A 15984-nucleotide genomic window follows, 5' to 3' on the forward strand; every position below is an offset into this window, starting at 1 on the left:
TTGCCATAGCCTCCTCCCTGTTGTCTCTTACTCCCGTCTTGCTCCCCGTGATCCACACAGCTACTGAAGTGGTCCTTTTAATTATGGGGATTGTATCACGTTACTCCCTGTATCGTATCAACTTCATAGCCCTAGTTCTTCACTCTTCTCTGCATTGGTGCCCTTTGTCAAGTAACTTGGGAGTGATCTGCCTCACCCTCTTTGATTCTGGGCTCAGCTGTGTGATTAGCATAGCAGATATGACATAAGTGCAGGCTTCAACTGGGTTTAGGCACGAAGGTTTTTGCTTTTGCAAAATTGTGTCAAAGTCCATGCTTCTCCCAACTTAGGTATGAATTTAAGTCTCACAAGATGCACCGAATTGGTATAACCTAATTCATTCACATCCAGAACTCTAGCTATTAGGTGTTGATGATCAGTAGGCCCTGCAATACAGGAAGGAGTACAAAAATAAAATTACCATCAACAGAGAATGATCACTTCATGGTATCACTATATCACTGTGCTCCATGTGCCTTTCCGGATTGCCTTGCACAGTCTCGTCACTGTATTTGAGCATTACCCCAGGATCCCCTGCTTTATGCCCTGGCTAAGGGTTCTGGCCAGCATCCCACCTTTACCCATGCCCTTCCCTACCCACACTGGCCCATGTTGGTCTCTGTCTCACCCTGCACAGTGTCTTTTAGCAATCTCTTCCCAATCTCCACAGCTGGCATCAGATAAAAGGGAATCTCTGGTCTCTCTCACTGTGCACCTGTCCCCCTTCCTTCCCACTGCACTCTGGACTTTATTCAGCTGCCCATTCCATCTTTGCCTCATCCTGGAAACTGAGCACTTAGCATCATCTTCTTGGCTAACTTTGAATCCCCTAGAGTCATAGTTCAGATCAAAACAATTTCTTTTTCTTCTGTTTTTTTTTTTTTTTTTTCCCTCACTGCATCATTTATTTGGAAAAGGAAACTTATCCATTAGGTACAACAGCATAGTACCTACAGGCTCTCAAAAAATGTTTTAATGTTAATTTCTTTCAAAACTAGAATAAAAAAGAAAATAATAATGAAGATATAATAATGAATCCAATCTGTATTATATTCATCTTTGTACCCTGTATTTGTAAAATTCATATAATTTTATTTAAAAATTTTTTAATGTTTATTTTCGACAGAGAGAGAGAGACAGAATATGAGCAGGGGAGAGGCAGAGAGAGAGGGAGACACAGAATCTGAAGCAGGCTCCAGGCTCTGAGCTATCAGCAAAACCAGACGTGGGGCTTGAACCCATGAGCCACAAGATCGTGACCTGAATCAGAGACGCTCAGCCAACTGAGCCACACAGGTGCTTCTAATCTCAGTCACTTTTATGTATTTTTTAAGTTTATATATTTATTTTGAGAAAGAGACTGAGCAAGTGAGTGGGGGAGGGGCAGAGAGAGAGGGAGAGAGAAGAATCCGGAGCAGGCTCTGCACTGACAGCATGGAGCCTAATGTGGGGCTTGAACCCATGAACCATGAGATCATGACCTGAGCCGAAATCAAGAGTCAGATGCTCAACCGACTGAGCCACCCAGGTGCTCCTAATCTTAGTTACTTTTAAATGAAGGAAGGGATCCACAAAGGCAAAAGTGGCTAAGGCAAGCAAAAGTCATAATAGGATCCTGGTTGCTTTTGAGTATGTTGTTACCTTTTGTGGGTATATGTGTGCTTCAACTTAACTGTAAACTCCTTAAAAATTTGTGTAATCTTTTTTACATACTTGTTTTCCCTAGAGAAACCGTCTCTTTATTAGAAACTTGTTTTAATTGGCTAACCAAATGTAACACGCTCCCCACAACATAGAAAGCTCAGTAGTTGGTTGCATTTTCCTTTCCCCATTCTAGGGTCAGAGCCACAGATAGTAGACTGAGTGGGCCCTACATGGTTGCTAAATCTACATGAAGACAGTAGAGATGACCCAGTGTCTTTCAATCAGTCTTGTGATTGAAAGTTCACAATCAGGTGAGCATTCTCACGTGTTATTAGAGGCAAATGAGAGGAGGCAGTAGGTAGGTATTTGCTCATTCATTTATTCATATGATCAAGTAGTAGAATTCTGGCTCCTTTTCTCTTACTAGTTATGTGCCCTAGGCAAGTAATTCAAACTTTCTTTGCCTCAGCTTTCTGAACTAGAAGCTGGAGAATAAGTGACTATTAGCTTCAGAGGGCCAGAATAAGAATAAGTGAGATAATCTACATCAAGGCCTACAATGGCACCTGAAAAGCATTCTAGAAAGCTCTCATTAACTGGACAAAAATTTGAGTGCCAACGTGTTTATTGAATTGATGCACGTCAACGGAATGAACTAATAGTGATCAAACATCCAAAGGCCTTGTCTTGGGTTCTTTTGCTTCCCAGCTCTCCTCAGGTGAGCACACAAGCTGCTGGAAGCTTACATAGGTCATTCTCACCCAGCTGCATAAATCAAGCGTATTTGTCTTCACTGGCCTTTGGTGGAATGTAGGCACCTGGAACGTATCTTACCCTGCTGAGTATTTGCTGACCAAGGAGAGGATTTGTCAGCATCCCTGTGGGTTACAAAAGAAGTATCCTGATGGTTGGGGGGGTGGTTAGGGGATGGTTAGGGAATGACTGGAAAGGCCACCCTCTGGTCTTACCAGCCCCCCTTTTGCCTCCACTTCTCCACAGGGCAGCAGATTGATCTTTTTGAAGGTGTGCATTAAATCACATCACTTTCCTGATTATCCCTTTAAAGGCATCTCTTTGAGTTTAAAGTGCAAATTCAAAATGGCACGGCAAGCCCTCCAACCTCTACCCCAGTACCCCTCTCCATCTGATCATTCCCATTTTCCCTCCAACTCCAGACTTGACCTTAGTTTTTCAGCTCCTCAAACAGCATGTTCTCTTTATCTCACAGACCTCCTACCTGCCTCCCCCTTGGAGTTCCCTCTGCCGACAGCCATTTTCTCTTTTCTCTTCGTTGGCTAAATCCCACCCCACTGCTGAGAAATGACTCTGACACGTAGACCAGATTAGATGTGCTGGCTTTGCTCTAATAGTGCTCTCCTGCAGCACCTAGGGTTTCCCCAACCAGCATTGCAGTCTATTGTGATTCTCTGTTGAATGCCTGCCTTTCTCAACAGAGTGTAAGCTTTTTTTTTTTTTTAAAGATTTTATTTTTTTAAGTCATCTCTTCACCCAACATGGGGCTCAAAACTCAACCCCAAAATCAGGAGTTACACACTCTACTAACTGAGCCAGCCAGGCACCCCTCAGAGTGGAAGCTTTATGGGGCTACCGCTATACCTGTCTTGTTCATGACTGTATCCTCAGCATGAACAAGACAGGTATAGGACGAACCCAGTGCTTCGTCCATAGTATCTCTCAACACGTATTTGCTGACTAAAAAATAGAATGAATAAATCAGAGAATAAAGTCCTAAGGGAGAAAAACCAAAAAAATAAAAAATAAAAAAAGAATCTCAACGCCAAGAATCAGCCCGCATCCATTAAAGCAACACAAGTTGGGGCCAGAGACTAATAGAGTTATATGGGTAACCCCTCTCTACCTCAGTTTCCTCATCGGTAAATCAGGGATACTAAAAAACCTATCTTAGAGGGTTGTTGTGAGGATTGTCAGATAATAGAAATAAAGCTGGCATTGTATGTGATTGTTATTTTTGTTATTCACAAAAGGCATGTTTTCTGGGTCATGTACTTCATTCCACACAGTGGATGCAGAGACAGTTTACTGAAACGCCTGTGCAGGAAGGGCTATTTGTGGACGGTGACGTTGTGGTGCCACATCCTAGAAGGACATACAGCAAGAATGGCTGGAGCTGCTACTCCCTGGAGTGTCCTGTTATCTATAACATGGTACAGATTAGAGAATCATGACCCTGCTCTGTGGAAATGCATACAACCCACTGCTACATTTTCAGGCCATCTGGAGAACGGGGCCCAATGAGTATTCCATCTTTATCCTCTCTAGTCCCCAAGAATAACACATCAAAGAGCGTGTTTGCATCCCTGCAATAGATAACAGCACTGCCATAAGCTTCAGGGTCCACACATGCTACAGATAGAATGAATTAATAATTTCACATATTTATAAAATATGAATTAACCCAAGAAATATGTAACTCTAAGTAAAATTTCTGTTTTTTTAAAACTGAGCAGAGAAAGGCACTTTGATAAATGAAAGGCTAGTACATTTTCATTATATAGTATCACCAAATTGGCACTTATCACAAGCAACACATCACTGTTCTCAGATATACAGATGTCGACACAACAGAAGCATCAGGTTACTGGATGGGGGGGGTTGGGGGGGAGTCGGGAGGGGTAATCCAGACAACTGACTTTTTAAATGATATTTGATTATTTGGCTTTTTTTTTTAACAATAGAAAAACAAGTGATATGATCAGTAAGAATTCTAGAGGCTCTAGTACATTTATATAAGCACAGTAAATTACTTGTAAAAACCATAGAGCATTTACCTTAGTCTTTGTGTATGATACGCTATGTCTGTGTGGAACCCAGTTTGCTTCGATGGTAAACAGCTCTTCTTTCTGAAACCTTGCCTTCTCCTCCTCTGCTCTGTTGAGAGGTTCCCTTAATAGCCGAATTGGTTTTCCTGGAAGAAGAAAAAGAAAGCAGTGTGAGAAAAGTATATGTTAGATTTCTTCCCTTTACTGTAGTGATAATTTACATTCATAGTCAAAGATGTAAAGATCCATACATCAGCTTTGTAAAGAAGTTGTAAAAATGTAAAGCAGTATCCTGTATTAAATATACCATAAAGGGGCGCCTGGGTGGCTCAGTCGGTTAGGCGTCCGACTTCGGCTCAGGTCACGATCTCGCGGTCCGTGAGTTCGAGCCCCGCGTCGGGCTCTGTGCTGACAGCTCAGAGCCTGGAGCCTGTTTCGGATTCTGTGTCTCCCTCTCTCTCTGACCCTCCCCCGTTCATGGTCTGTCTCTCTCTGTCTCAAAAATAAATAAACGTTTAAAAAAATAAACAAATAAACAAATAAATAAATATACCATAGCAAAGAAAAAATTTGTCAGTCTACTCTACAATGACATAATATACCAAAAATCAACCTTCTCTCTCCTCATGTCCTGGATCCTGAAACAACAATATGTATATCTGCAAGAGTGCTGTAAGCATGTGGATTATTTATTACTGGGTTTGGGGATTCTTTTATTGCTAAATAGGCTTGAGGGGAGACTATGCATTATCTATGAGATGTTTCCAAACATTATCAAGGAAACATCATTAGAAAAGAGAGCAACTTTGTAACTTAATGTTCTACTTCCTCATAAAGGATTTTCCATTCAGAACCTGAAATAATACTATATTATTGTATATAATAATATACATACAAATAGATATAAATATACACACACAGGATCTAAAAGTACAATAGAAAAAAAAATTGTTTTAAAGAAGAAAGTATTAGCATTACCTCCAGGTAAAGAAATATGTGAGCTCAGATGGAAGGCCTTTATATGTAAAGCCAAGAATACTTATTTCCATATTGTGAAATGTGTCCAGTTTTGCAGAGATAATAGCATTGACTGAAAAATGTTAATTACAATAAATCTCCCAGAAACACCCTAAACTAGAATCTCTCCCTCTAGCCCAGGATGGTCTGTAGAGCAGACCAAGGAGCTCACCCCTGCCTTCCACTCCTGCTGTCTAGCCTTTTTTGAATGCTTCCAGGTAAACTAGAAAATTTCCCTTTGGCATCCAGAAGGACCCAAAGTTACCCTTAATGGAAACTCCCTCAGGACCCCCACAACCACAACCTCAAACAACTGGCCAGAGATTCACCCAAAATCAGGCTTGAGAGCTCTGTCCCAAGTGGGGCCACCCAGTCTCTTGGCAATCCCCACCTAGACTCAAACACCATAGCTACACACAGAGCTACCTAAGAGAAGGGAAGAGATTCTTCCTGCTCCACACTCCTCCAACCTCCATGTGTATCTGAACCCATTCATCCACTAACACACTTTGGGAAAACGTATTGAGTCCAGAATAAAATACCAATGAATATAAAGAGGGGAGACTGGAATAGTGCATGGTATTGGTACTTGCCAAAACTCTTATTACGGAAACCTCACCCCAGACCTGTTCCTTCGCAGCATAAAAAATTATACTGCTAAATTCCAAGCTGTGATCCTGAAGGATATGTTATATATAAAGCCTATTTGAAAACAGGGAGGATGAGAGATGGCCCATATGTAAAAACTATCTTTTATTAGAAATTTCTATTGCACTAAGAGCTCTGTGTGCATTATCTCTAGAAGTTTCTATGATCATTCCATTCTACAGGGGATGAAACTGAAGCTCAGAGACATTAAGTAACTTGCCCAAGATTACATAGCTAGTAATATCTGAGTTAGGTTTGAACACAGATTTTCAAGACCCTTGTTTTTAATCACTAACCCAAACCATACTGCTTATCTTTATAGATTAGGCAAATGTGGACAGTATGAAGAGGAATCCATTTGTTGATTTAACAAACAATACTTTTACCACAATACATGACAACCTTGTCAACAGTGTTTGAAGGAAAATCATTAGAAGAACATAAAGAAATGTTAGTTTGTCTTTATATTGTACACACACAAACATAATGCACACTGTGTTTAAATTAGTGAAACCATGAAAATAGAGGAAAGCACATTTGGGGCAGAAAGGCTGTATCATGTGATCAAATGATCTGATTCTGTGGTCATTAGGGTTTTCCTCCAGCCCTGACAAGAACCTACATGGTTAACCCTAGAGGCTATAAAGAGCAAGGTTAATCAAAGAACAATACTAAGTGCAGTGTAGGCTCCTGACTTGATTCTGGAACAAAAGAAAAAATGCCATGAATGGGAAAACTCCTGAGACTTAAGTTTAGTTAAAAGTAACATACCAGGGGGCGCCTGGGTGGCGCAGTCGGTTAAGCGTCCAACTTCAGCCAGGTCACGATCTCGCGGTCCGTGAGTTCGAGCCCCGCGTCAGGCTCTGGGCTGATGGCTCGGAGCCTGGAGCCTGTTTCCGATTCTGTGTCTCCCTCTCTCTCTGCCCCTCCCCCATTCATGCTCTGTCTCTCTCTGTCCCAAAAAAAAAAAAAAAAAAAAAAAAGTAACATACCAACGTTAACTCCTCAGTTTTGACAAATGCCCAATGGTTATTTAAAATATTAACAGTAGGACAAACTGGGAGAAGGAAACACAGGAACATTACACTATCTTTGGAATTCTTCTGGGTATCTAAAATCATTTCAAACTAAAAAAATCAGTTTAAAAAAACCTAAGGGGAGCCTGGGTGGCTCAGTCAGTTAAGCGTCCAGCTTCGGCTCAGGTCATGATCTCGCAGTTGGTGAGTTCAAGCCCTGTATCGGGCTCAGTACTGACAGCTCAGAGCCTGGAGCCTGCTTCGGATTTTGTGTCTCCCTCTCTCTCTGCCCCTCCCCCACTCGCACCCTGTCTCTATCTCTCTCTCTCCCCAAATCAAATAAATATTTTAAAATTTTTTAATTAAAAAAAACTAAGTAAAATTTAAATGTAAAAATAAGAGAGAAAGAGAAGACAGCACAATGCTAGAAACCAGGAACTCATCTTGCTGGCCTCTTATCATATCGAAACAGAAAAACCATGCAGGACAATTTTGCAAATTATTAATTTGGTTATTAATATGGTCACACAGATGCAAAATTATTGAAAGTATATTTAATAAAGAGAAAGGTGATTCTCAAAGACTAGAAATATGCATCAGTTAAGCCCAAACCTTGCTTTTTCTGAGAAACTCTCTGGGGAGCTTACTCTCTTGCTAGTACTTCATTAGGAGACATTCCCTTTACTGGAGTGAGTATTAAAAGAATCTGCTACTCGGGGCGCCTGGGTGGCTCAGTCGGTTAAGCGTCCGACTTCGGCTCAGGTCATGACCTCGCGGTCCGTGAGTTCGAGCCCCGTGTCGGGCTCTGTGCTGACAGCTCAGAGCCTGGAGCCTGTTTCAGATTCTGTGTCTCCCTCTCTCTCTGACCTTCCCCCACTCATGCTCTGTCTCTGTCTGTCTCAAAAATGAATAAACGTTAAAAAAAAAAAAATTAAATAAATAAATAAATAAATAAATAAAAAATAAAAGAATCTGCTACTAGACACAAAGGAAGACTTGAAGAAAATAGCAAAAAATACCGTGTTCTTGGTCAAAGACTTAACATCCTAAAATTCAGTTCTCCCTATGTCAATCTGTAAACTTGATGTGTTTCCAACAAAAAAATTAATAATTTTTGTGGGACAAGTGGATAAGCTGGTTTCAATGTCCGTAAGCAAGCAAGAATAGCCACGAAAATCTGGGGCGAAAGGTCATAGGAGAGCATGCCAGAGCGAGGTGGATTTTAAAATACATCATAAAGCTATAGTTTGTAAACAAAGTGGTACTGATGGGGGATGGGAGCGAGGGGAGGGTGGGTGATGGGTATTGAGGAGGGCACCTGTTGGGATGAGCACTGGGTGTTGTATGGAAACCAATTTGACAATAAATTTCATATCAAAAAAAAAAACAAAAAAAAACAACAAAGTGGTACTAGTGCATGACCCTTCAAACTAATCAATGGAATAAAACAGAATGTTCATAAAAGACAAATTCTTGAGGTAATTTAATATACAGCACTAATTTTTTAGAACATTAATGAAAAGATATTGTTCAATAAATGGTATTGAGGCAAACAGGTGGCCATGTGGAAAATATCAGTAAGGCTGGTTTTCTACTTTGTACGCCCCACCAAAAATAAGTTCCCAGATGTATCAAATATGAATTCATATGCAAATAGAGGAAAACCTAGAAGGATTTTTAAAAATAACCTATTTTGAGAAAAGCCTCTTGTATAAAATAAAACCTTTCAGTCATAAAAGATAAAGACTGGATATTTGACTACATAAAAATAAAAACTTTCTGCACAGGGTGAGGAGTGAGGAGACTAAATAAAACAAAATACAAACAGTGAACTGGTAAATATGTTTGTGATTCATATCTCAGAAAAAAAGACTAGCATTATTAATACATAAAGATCTATAAGAAATCAATAAGAAAAAGAATAAAACCCAATAGAAAAGTGGACAAAGGATAGGAAAAGTACAGTTTACAAAATAAGAAATACAAACAGCTCTTTAAACTTAAGCAAAGACGTTCACCCTTACTAACAAGATAAGTACACATTAAACTACACACTAAGGCACAATTTTGCCTTCCAAACTGGAAAAGACCCAGAAATTTGACATCACACTGTGTTCCCAAAGATGTGAGGAAACAGGCATTCTCATCCATGGCTGGCATGAGTATAAATTGGTATGATTGTTTCTGGAGGCAAGCAACACAATTCCAAACAAGACAACCAGTGCTCATACCTCCTGACCCAGCAATTCCAATTCTAGCTATTCACCCTCCAGGCACACTGTCCCATTTGCACGATCCCACAACTACAAGAATATTAATGGCCGTGTTGGTATTGGTAGCAAAATACCAATATTTTGGTAGCAAATCTTAGAAATTACCAGAGGAAGACAGGTTAAATAAACTAGGTAACACCCATGTAGTGGAATACTAGGCCACAGATGCTCTACAGGAGCTGGGGGTGAAAGCCCTTTGGGATCCACTATAGAAAAAAAGGAAACAATGAAACAATGAATAACATGTCATCATGGTGGGGGTGGGGCGGGGCTGGTGTTGCTACATGGATATGTGCAGGGGAACTGTTGGCTGAGGGTACAAATATAGGAAGAGGCTCGGTGACAGAATTTTGTGGGCTTTCTCCATTGGCCTAATTATTTTATAATGAACGTTAATTCCATTCTAAATAAGGAAAATAAGCAAAGTCAATTTTATAAGAAAATCAAATGCCCTGTTACTACTCAAACGCATTTCGGAGAAGAAAGTGAAAACAAATAAAACCACCTGGTTCTTGAGGCCCCTCTCCCCCATCCTCAGCAGTCCCCACCCTCTCCCTAGGAAAACAAGGTTGTGTTAAACCCTCAAAGCCTCCCAGCTCAGTTGTTAAGGTAATTGTGTTTACTCTTTTCCAAACAAAGTAATTTGAATCAGAAAAGTAAATGTGCTCAGTCTTCAAGCTCTTTGATGTCACCTTCCTCCTTGCTCTCGAGTGTGCGACACCGACACCCACACCGCCCACAGCACTAGGCCCTGAGCTGGACACACGAATTCTATAAGCATTGCCATAGCTGCACCATTTTGCTTGTGATCACGATGTAAAACAAATAAAACAGAAAGAAAATCAAATTCGAAATAAAATAATAGGCCCGGAAAAACACAAGCTGTGGGGTTTTTCTGCCCTTTGAACGCTTGTGGAGATTATGAAACTTTGGAGTAGTTTTAAAGCTCAGAACAATTTCTAGTGTCGCAGAGTCCCAGAGACAAGACTATTTTCTTTCCCGAAAATAACATCTGATCAAGGCAAATGGTATGTTTGAAACATTAAGAGCCAGCATCAGTACCTCCTGAGCCTATCAGTTGCTTTCCCTCTAGATGACCCTTGTTAAACAGCACACCAGCTCTAAATGTGATTTTAGGATTTTAGGTTTCTAAGACTCTGGAGCTGGTGGTTGTTTAGTCATGCAGGCTGGATCTGTGCAGGCAAAGGACAGAGACGTCCATGCTGTATTAGATGAGCTATCCGGGTCATCCAAATAAAATCCTCTAGCCTATGAGACACCTACTGTGTCCTTCACCTCAATCCACCCACCATCAGTTGGGTCTGCTCACTCACTTTGTGGGGTCCTGGGTCTACTCACCTGGAGTTCTAGTTTCTTTTAACTGTCCCCCCCCCCTTTTAACACTCCTTTCCCCCCCTTTTCCTTAGAAAAACAAATTTGAAGTTAGAAGGTATTTAAAAAGAAAAAAAAATAGGAAAAGATCCAAAAGAAACCTGCTAGAGTATCCTTTGCTCATTTATTTTTTTTAACGTTTTTTATTTATTTTTGGGACAGAGAGAGACAGAGCATGAACGGGGGAGGGGCAGAGAGAGAGGGAGACACAGAATTGGAAACAGGCTCCAGGCTCCAAGCTGTCGGCACAGAGCCCGACGGGGGGCTCGAACTCACGGACCGCGAGATCGTGACCTGAGCCCGACGGGGGGCTCGAACTCACGGACCGCGAGATCGTGACCTGGCTGAAGTCGGCCGCTTAACCGACTGCGCCACCCAGGCGCCCCTATCCTTTGCTCATTTAACACCCTAAGGTTAAGCTTCTCTAATGGCATCTAAATCCTTGGGGTTTGTTTGTTTGTTTGTTTCATTATTTTATGTACTTGCAATAAAAACATTCTTTAGACTTTGGAAATTCTAAATAAAACAAGAACAAAAGAGTGTTCCTTCTTTTCAGCTCCCACCCAAATGTTACCATTGTAAATCAAGGTAAGAAAGTAAATTAACTGCTGGCATTTAAATGTTTGCTGTCCCAAATATTTATTCCTTTCCACTCCCCCAAATTTGTTTTATACAAAACAATGCTCGTAAAAACAATAAATATTCATTCTTTATCTACTAAAATTTTTAGATCAAAGTACCGTGTGGCCCAAATCCTCAATAGCGAAAAGTAACATTGTTTGTTCAGCAGGAAGCCTTCAACTTCCCATTAGCAACCTGACCAAGTGTGGTTCCCATTTATCTGTAAGTGCTACAGCGCTAGGTGTAGACATAATATGATTACAACTTTGTATTTGCAAATACACTTTGCAAACAGAGTTTCACGTATCCTTTAAATGCACCATGTGCTGGCAGGCCTGCCCACTGTTGCACACACCTCACCAAGCTGTTTTTCTGTATCTGCATGTTTGCTTCCCACTGCTGGAATATCAACTCCAGGGAGGAACCAACTCTCTGCTACCTCTGTAGCCTTCTGGGGGGAGTGGCCTGGAGTCCTTCACGGAAGAGGTGACACAACCTGAGTCCTGAAGGACATTCAGACACAGGGCAAGTGGTGAAGACTAGAAAAGCGTTGCTGGTGGAGGAAACCACATGACCGAACGCCTGGAAAGCTGCACGTAATTCAGAATGCCTGGAGCCTACTGTATAAACCTGGGTCATAGAGCATACGACTATGGTGTAGGAAACGAAAGCCTTAGGGAGAGTCAAACAGGGAGCTCAACGACTTTTTAGTCCCCTGCTGTAAGCAACAGGAGGTGTTCCTTGAACATGTTTTTCTCTTGAAAATCTTTATCTTTATTTGTGCTAATTGGGGAAAAATATGTTCATTGTTAAAGAAAAACCAAGTAGTAAAAAAAGTGCATAGAATAAAAAATACATGCTCTACCCTCATTCTGTAGAGGTAACACTTTAGTGTTTTATCATAGACCTGGGCTTTTCACTTAAGTGTTTTAAGCAAAAAAGTGTCATGATCAGTTTCTGTACAAAAAATCACTTTGGGTATAAGGTAGTAGATGGGGTAGCTAAAGGCTGGGAGACTCCCCAAGAGACTGGGACAGTTCTTTTGGAGAGGGTAAGAGCCAGGGACAGGGCGGGCAGCAACAAGGGGTGGAGAGGAGGGCACTTAGGTTCTCATCAATCCAAGGGTGACTAAGAGGGAGGAGTCAAGGATAACACCTTGATTTGGGCTTAAATTGACGAGTTTGGAAATACAGAAGAAACATGGGTTTGTGGGAGGAAAGTAGGAGTATAATTTTGGACATGATGAGTTGATGTGGCCATGGGACAGCCAGGAATGTCCAGGATGTCCTGGATCTGGGGTTGAGGTGAGGGATTTGGAGTAAATTTCGTGTGATGGTGAGATTGTCAGGAACAACCAGAGGAAGGCCTGTATTTAAGAAACAAGCAGTCGGGGCACCTGGATGGCTCAGTCCATTAAATGTCCAATGTTGGCTCAGGTCATAATCTCACAGCTCATGAGTTCAAGCCCCGTATCAGGCTCTCTGCTGTCAGTGCAAAGCCCATTATGGATCTTCTATCTCCCCCTCTGTCTGCCTCTCCCCCTCTCTCTCTGTCTCAAAATAAATAATCATTAAAAATTTTTTTAAAAAGAAAAAGAAACAAGCAGGCATGGGGGCCTTTATAAAGAAATGGAGAAGGAGGAGACCTAGAAGGGGAGAAAGGAGAGTAGTGTCACAGTCAGTAAGGCAGGACAGATGTTCAAGAAGGATCAGCAGTGTTAAATGCTGTGGAGGGAACAAGTAATTTGACCCAAGTGAAAACAAGCTTTGTTCTTAGTGGTCATCAGGGAATTTAACTGGAATGGGTTCAGCACATCATTTATATACATCATTAGAAAAGGACAGGAAGGAAATATAACACAATGTCAACAGTACTTATTTCTGGGTGTTGAGATTATGGGTGATTGTTACTTCCTTCTGTTCCTAGAAAAGAGATGAGTGGTCAAGGGAGGAAGAAGAAGGTACAATATTTGAAAAGGAAACATTTATAAATTATATAAATGAGAGGTGTCTTGGGTGCTCAATTGGTTAAGCATCCAACTCTTGGTTTCGGCTAAGGTTATGATCTCACAGTTCTTGAGTTTGAGCCCAGCATCAGGCTCCTCACTGACAACATACAGCCTGGTTGGGATTCTCTCTCTCCTCTCTCTCTGCCCCTCCCCCACTCATGCACATGCTCTCCTCTCTCTCTCTCTCAAAATAAACAAACTTTTAAAAAGTTTAAAAATTATATCAATGAAACAAATTTATTTAGTATGTTCAAGCATTTACAGTCATAACGGGAGGTACCAACTTTATAGGGAATATAGCATAAAATAACATTACTGGTATTTATTACTGCTTGCTGTTTTGTGAAGGTGCACAGAAAGCATAGTGGGAAACTCTCTGGTTCCCCCAAAACTCCCACAAAGCTACCTCAGGAACCATAGCAACATGTCCCCCAAACCTCAGCTATTTATGTCCATGACTTCTGTCAAATCCCTTTGCCACTATCCTATTATTTAATAAACATTGTATTTAAACCAATTCCCCTTTTAAATTTAAATGGATCCATTTAGGGGCCCCTGGGTGGCTCAGTGGGTTAAGCGTTAGACTTTGGCTCAGGTCATGATCTCATGGCTCCTGAGTTCAAGCCCCACATTGGACTCTGTGCTGACAGCGTGAAGCCTGTTTCAGATTCTCTGTCTGCCTCTTCTTCTCTGCCCCTCCCTAACGTGCATGCACTTGCTCGCTCTCTGTCTCTCAAAAATAAATAAACATTTTTTTAAAAATGGATCCATTTATATCATAATAGTAAATGGAAAATCATTATCACAGTAAATGGAAGGTAACTGAAAAATAAGTATAATGAAAACAGAACTACTGCCAGTAAGTCTAGCAAGATGCTTTCAATAACCCAAGGTTTCTAGCCTGAGGCCTGAACTAGCCCTCTGGTCAAAAGGAAGCTCTATAGGCACTAGGAGTAGCTAAAGCCTTGCCAGTACTGTTTTAGTTTGGATTTCTCCAGAAGCAAACCCTGTAAAAAGAACTCAGTTGCAAGTAGTTCACTTCAAAAGGTGAAGGAAACATTAGAATACAAATAAGGGAGTTGGGAAATGAGATAGAAAAGGGAAGGAAGCCAATACTTGCTGTGTTATCAAGCCAGCAATCACTGGGCAACTGAAAGTTAATCCCTCTGGGGAAACTCTGGGAGCCCGCACAGAACACACCTCAGAATTAGCCCACACAAAGCATGAGGGAGCTGGGGTATTTATACACCAACCATTGTTGAAGGCTGATCCCAGGGACCTTAACTCCCCAGCAATCCTGGGCTACTTTGTGGGCATCAAAGAAGACCCCAGAGGAAAGAGAAGACCTCACCCAAAGAATATACTAATGCTACAACTGCAAGTCTGGCAGGAGTGCCTTGACTTGATAAAGGTAAAGAGATATGGGTGGGGTCCCACAGATGCTGCTAGATACTAAACTGAGATTGAAAGAGAATAGAAAAGGAAATAGCTTTCTCATTATTTGAGTCAAGGGAAATTATTCTGAGCCTATCAATCACTCAGAAATCTTCCTCCATATAACCAACCAAGGGCTCCAGCACCCCGGGAAATGTTTGGACAGGAGCAGCACAGGAAGGATAAAGTCTAGCCCAAGCCAGTCCACTGAAAAACAGACCTTTTAAAATATTTTAAAATTTAAATTTACCTTCCTTCCTGTCAGTTCGAAATAGCCTCATCATATCTGCTTGCCCAACAGAGTTGGGTGGCTCAGGCAGTTAAGCGTCCCACTGTTGATCTCAGCTCAGGTCACGATCTCACAATTCGTGAGATGGAGCCCCACGACGGGTTCTGCACTGACTGGAACCCGCTTGGGATTCTCTCTTTCCCTCTCGCTCTCTGCCCCTCCCCCACTTCCATGCACCTGTGTGCGTGAGTGTGCTTTCTCTCTCTCTCAAAATAAATAAATAAACATTAAAAAAACCAAAGAACAGCTTTAAGAAAAAACAGGATTCTTCTCTAGGCAAGCAAGCCATTAGAATGAAATTGACCACATAGACAAATGAATGAATGGTCATTTTAAAAAAGGAATTTTATCTTATTAAATAATCATCAAATTCTTCCAAGTAATAGCTTCCCTGAAGCTATTTTAAATAGCTTCATTTAAAATATGGTTTATTGGGGTGTCTGGGTGGCTCAGTTAAGTGTCTGACTCCTGGTTTTGGCTCAGGTCATGATTTCACGGTTGGTGAGTTCAAGCCCTGCATCTGGCTTTGTGCTGACAGCACAGTCTGCTTGTGAGTCTCTCTCACCCCTTCTGTTTCTGCTCTTCCCTGCTAAATTTGTTTCTCTCTCTCTCTCAAAATAAATAAACTTTAAAAACAAATAAAAATAATTTTAAAAATAAAATTAAATAAATAAATAAATTATAAAATATGGGTTTTTTGTTTTTTTTGTTTTTTTTTACAAACACCAAACAATTCACCCATCCATAGCTCACAACTATTATAATAGATAAAGTATACAGGTACCATGTGCTACCAAGCTGT

General features: G+C 41.1%; 1 protein-coding gene across 9 annotated transcripts in view; it reads right to left on the reverse strand.

Annotated features, from left to right (window-relative positions):
* LOC131507217 (uncharacterized) overlaps positions 1-15984 on the reverse strand; it is a 74105-nt gene that overhangs the window by 45134 nt on the left and 12987 nt on the right. For 7 of the 9 annotated variants that reach the window (XR_009259394.1, XM_058721710.1, XM_058721707.1 and 4 more), the window contains exon 3: positions 4494-4630. Coding sequence is in view for 6 of the 9 variants with exons in the window: in XM_058721710.1 (XP_058577693.1) it covers positions 4494-4630 (137 nt within the window). In the remaining 3 variants the exon portion in view is untranslated. Of the gene's footprint in view, positions 1-2075; positions 2562-3684; positions 3802-4493; positions 4631-15984 lie in introns of those variants that run through there. The other 2 variants (XR_009259395.1, XR_009259396.1) reach the window with 2 other exon arrangements.

This window comes from Neofelis nebulosa, chromosome 3, assembly GCF_028018385.1.
Source record: "Neofelis nebulosa isolate mNeoNeb1 chromosome 3, mNeoNeb1.pri, whole genome shotgun sequence".
In the NCBI taxonomy this organism is placed as follows: Eukaryota; Metazoa; Chordata; class Mammalia; order Carnivora; family Felidae; genus Neofelis; species Neofelis nebulosa.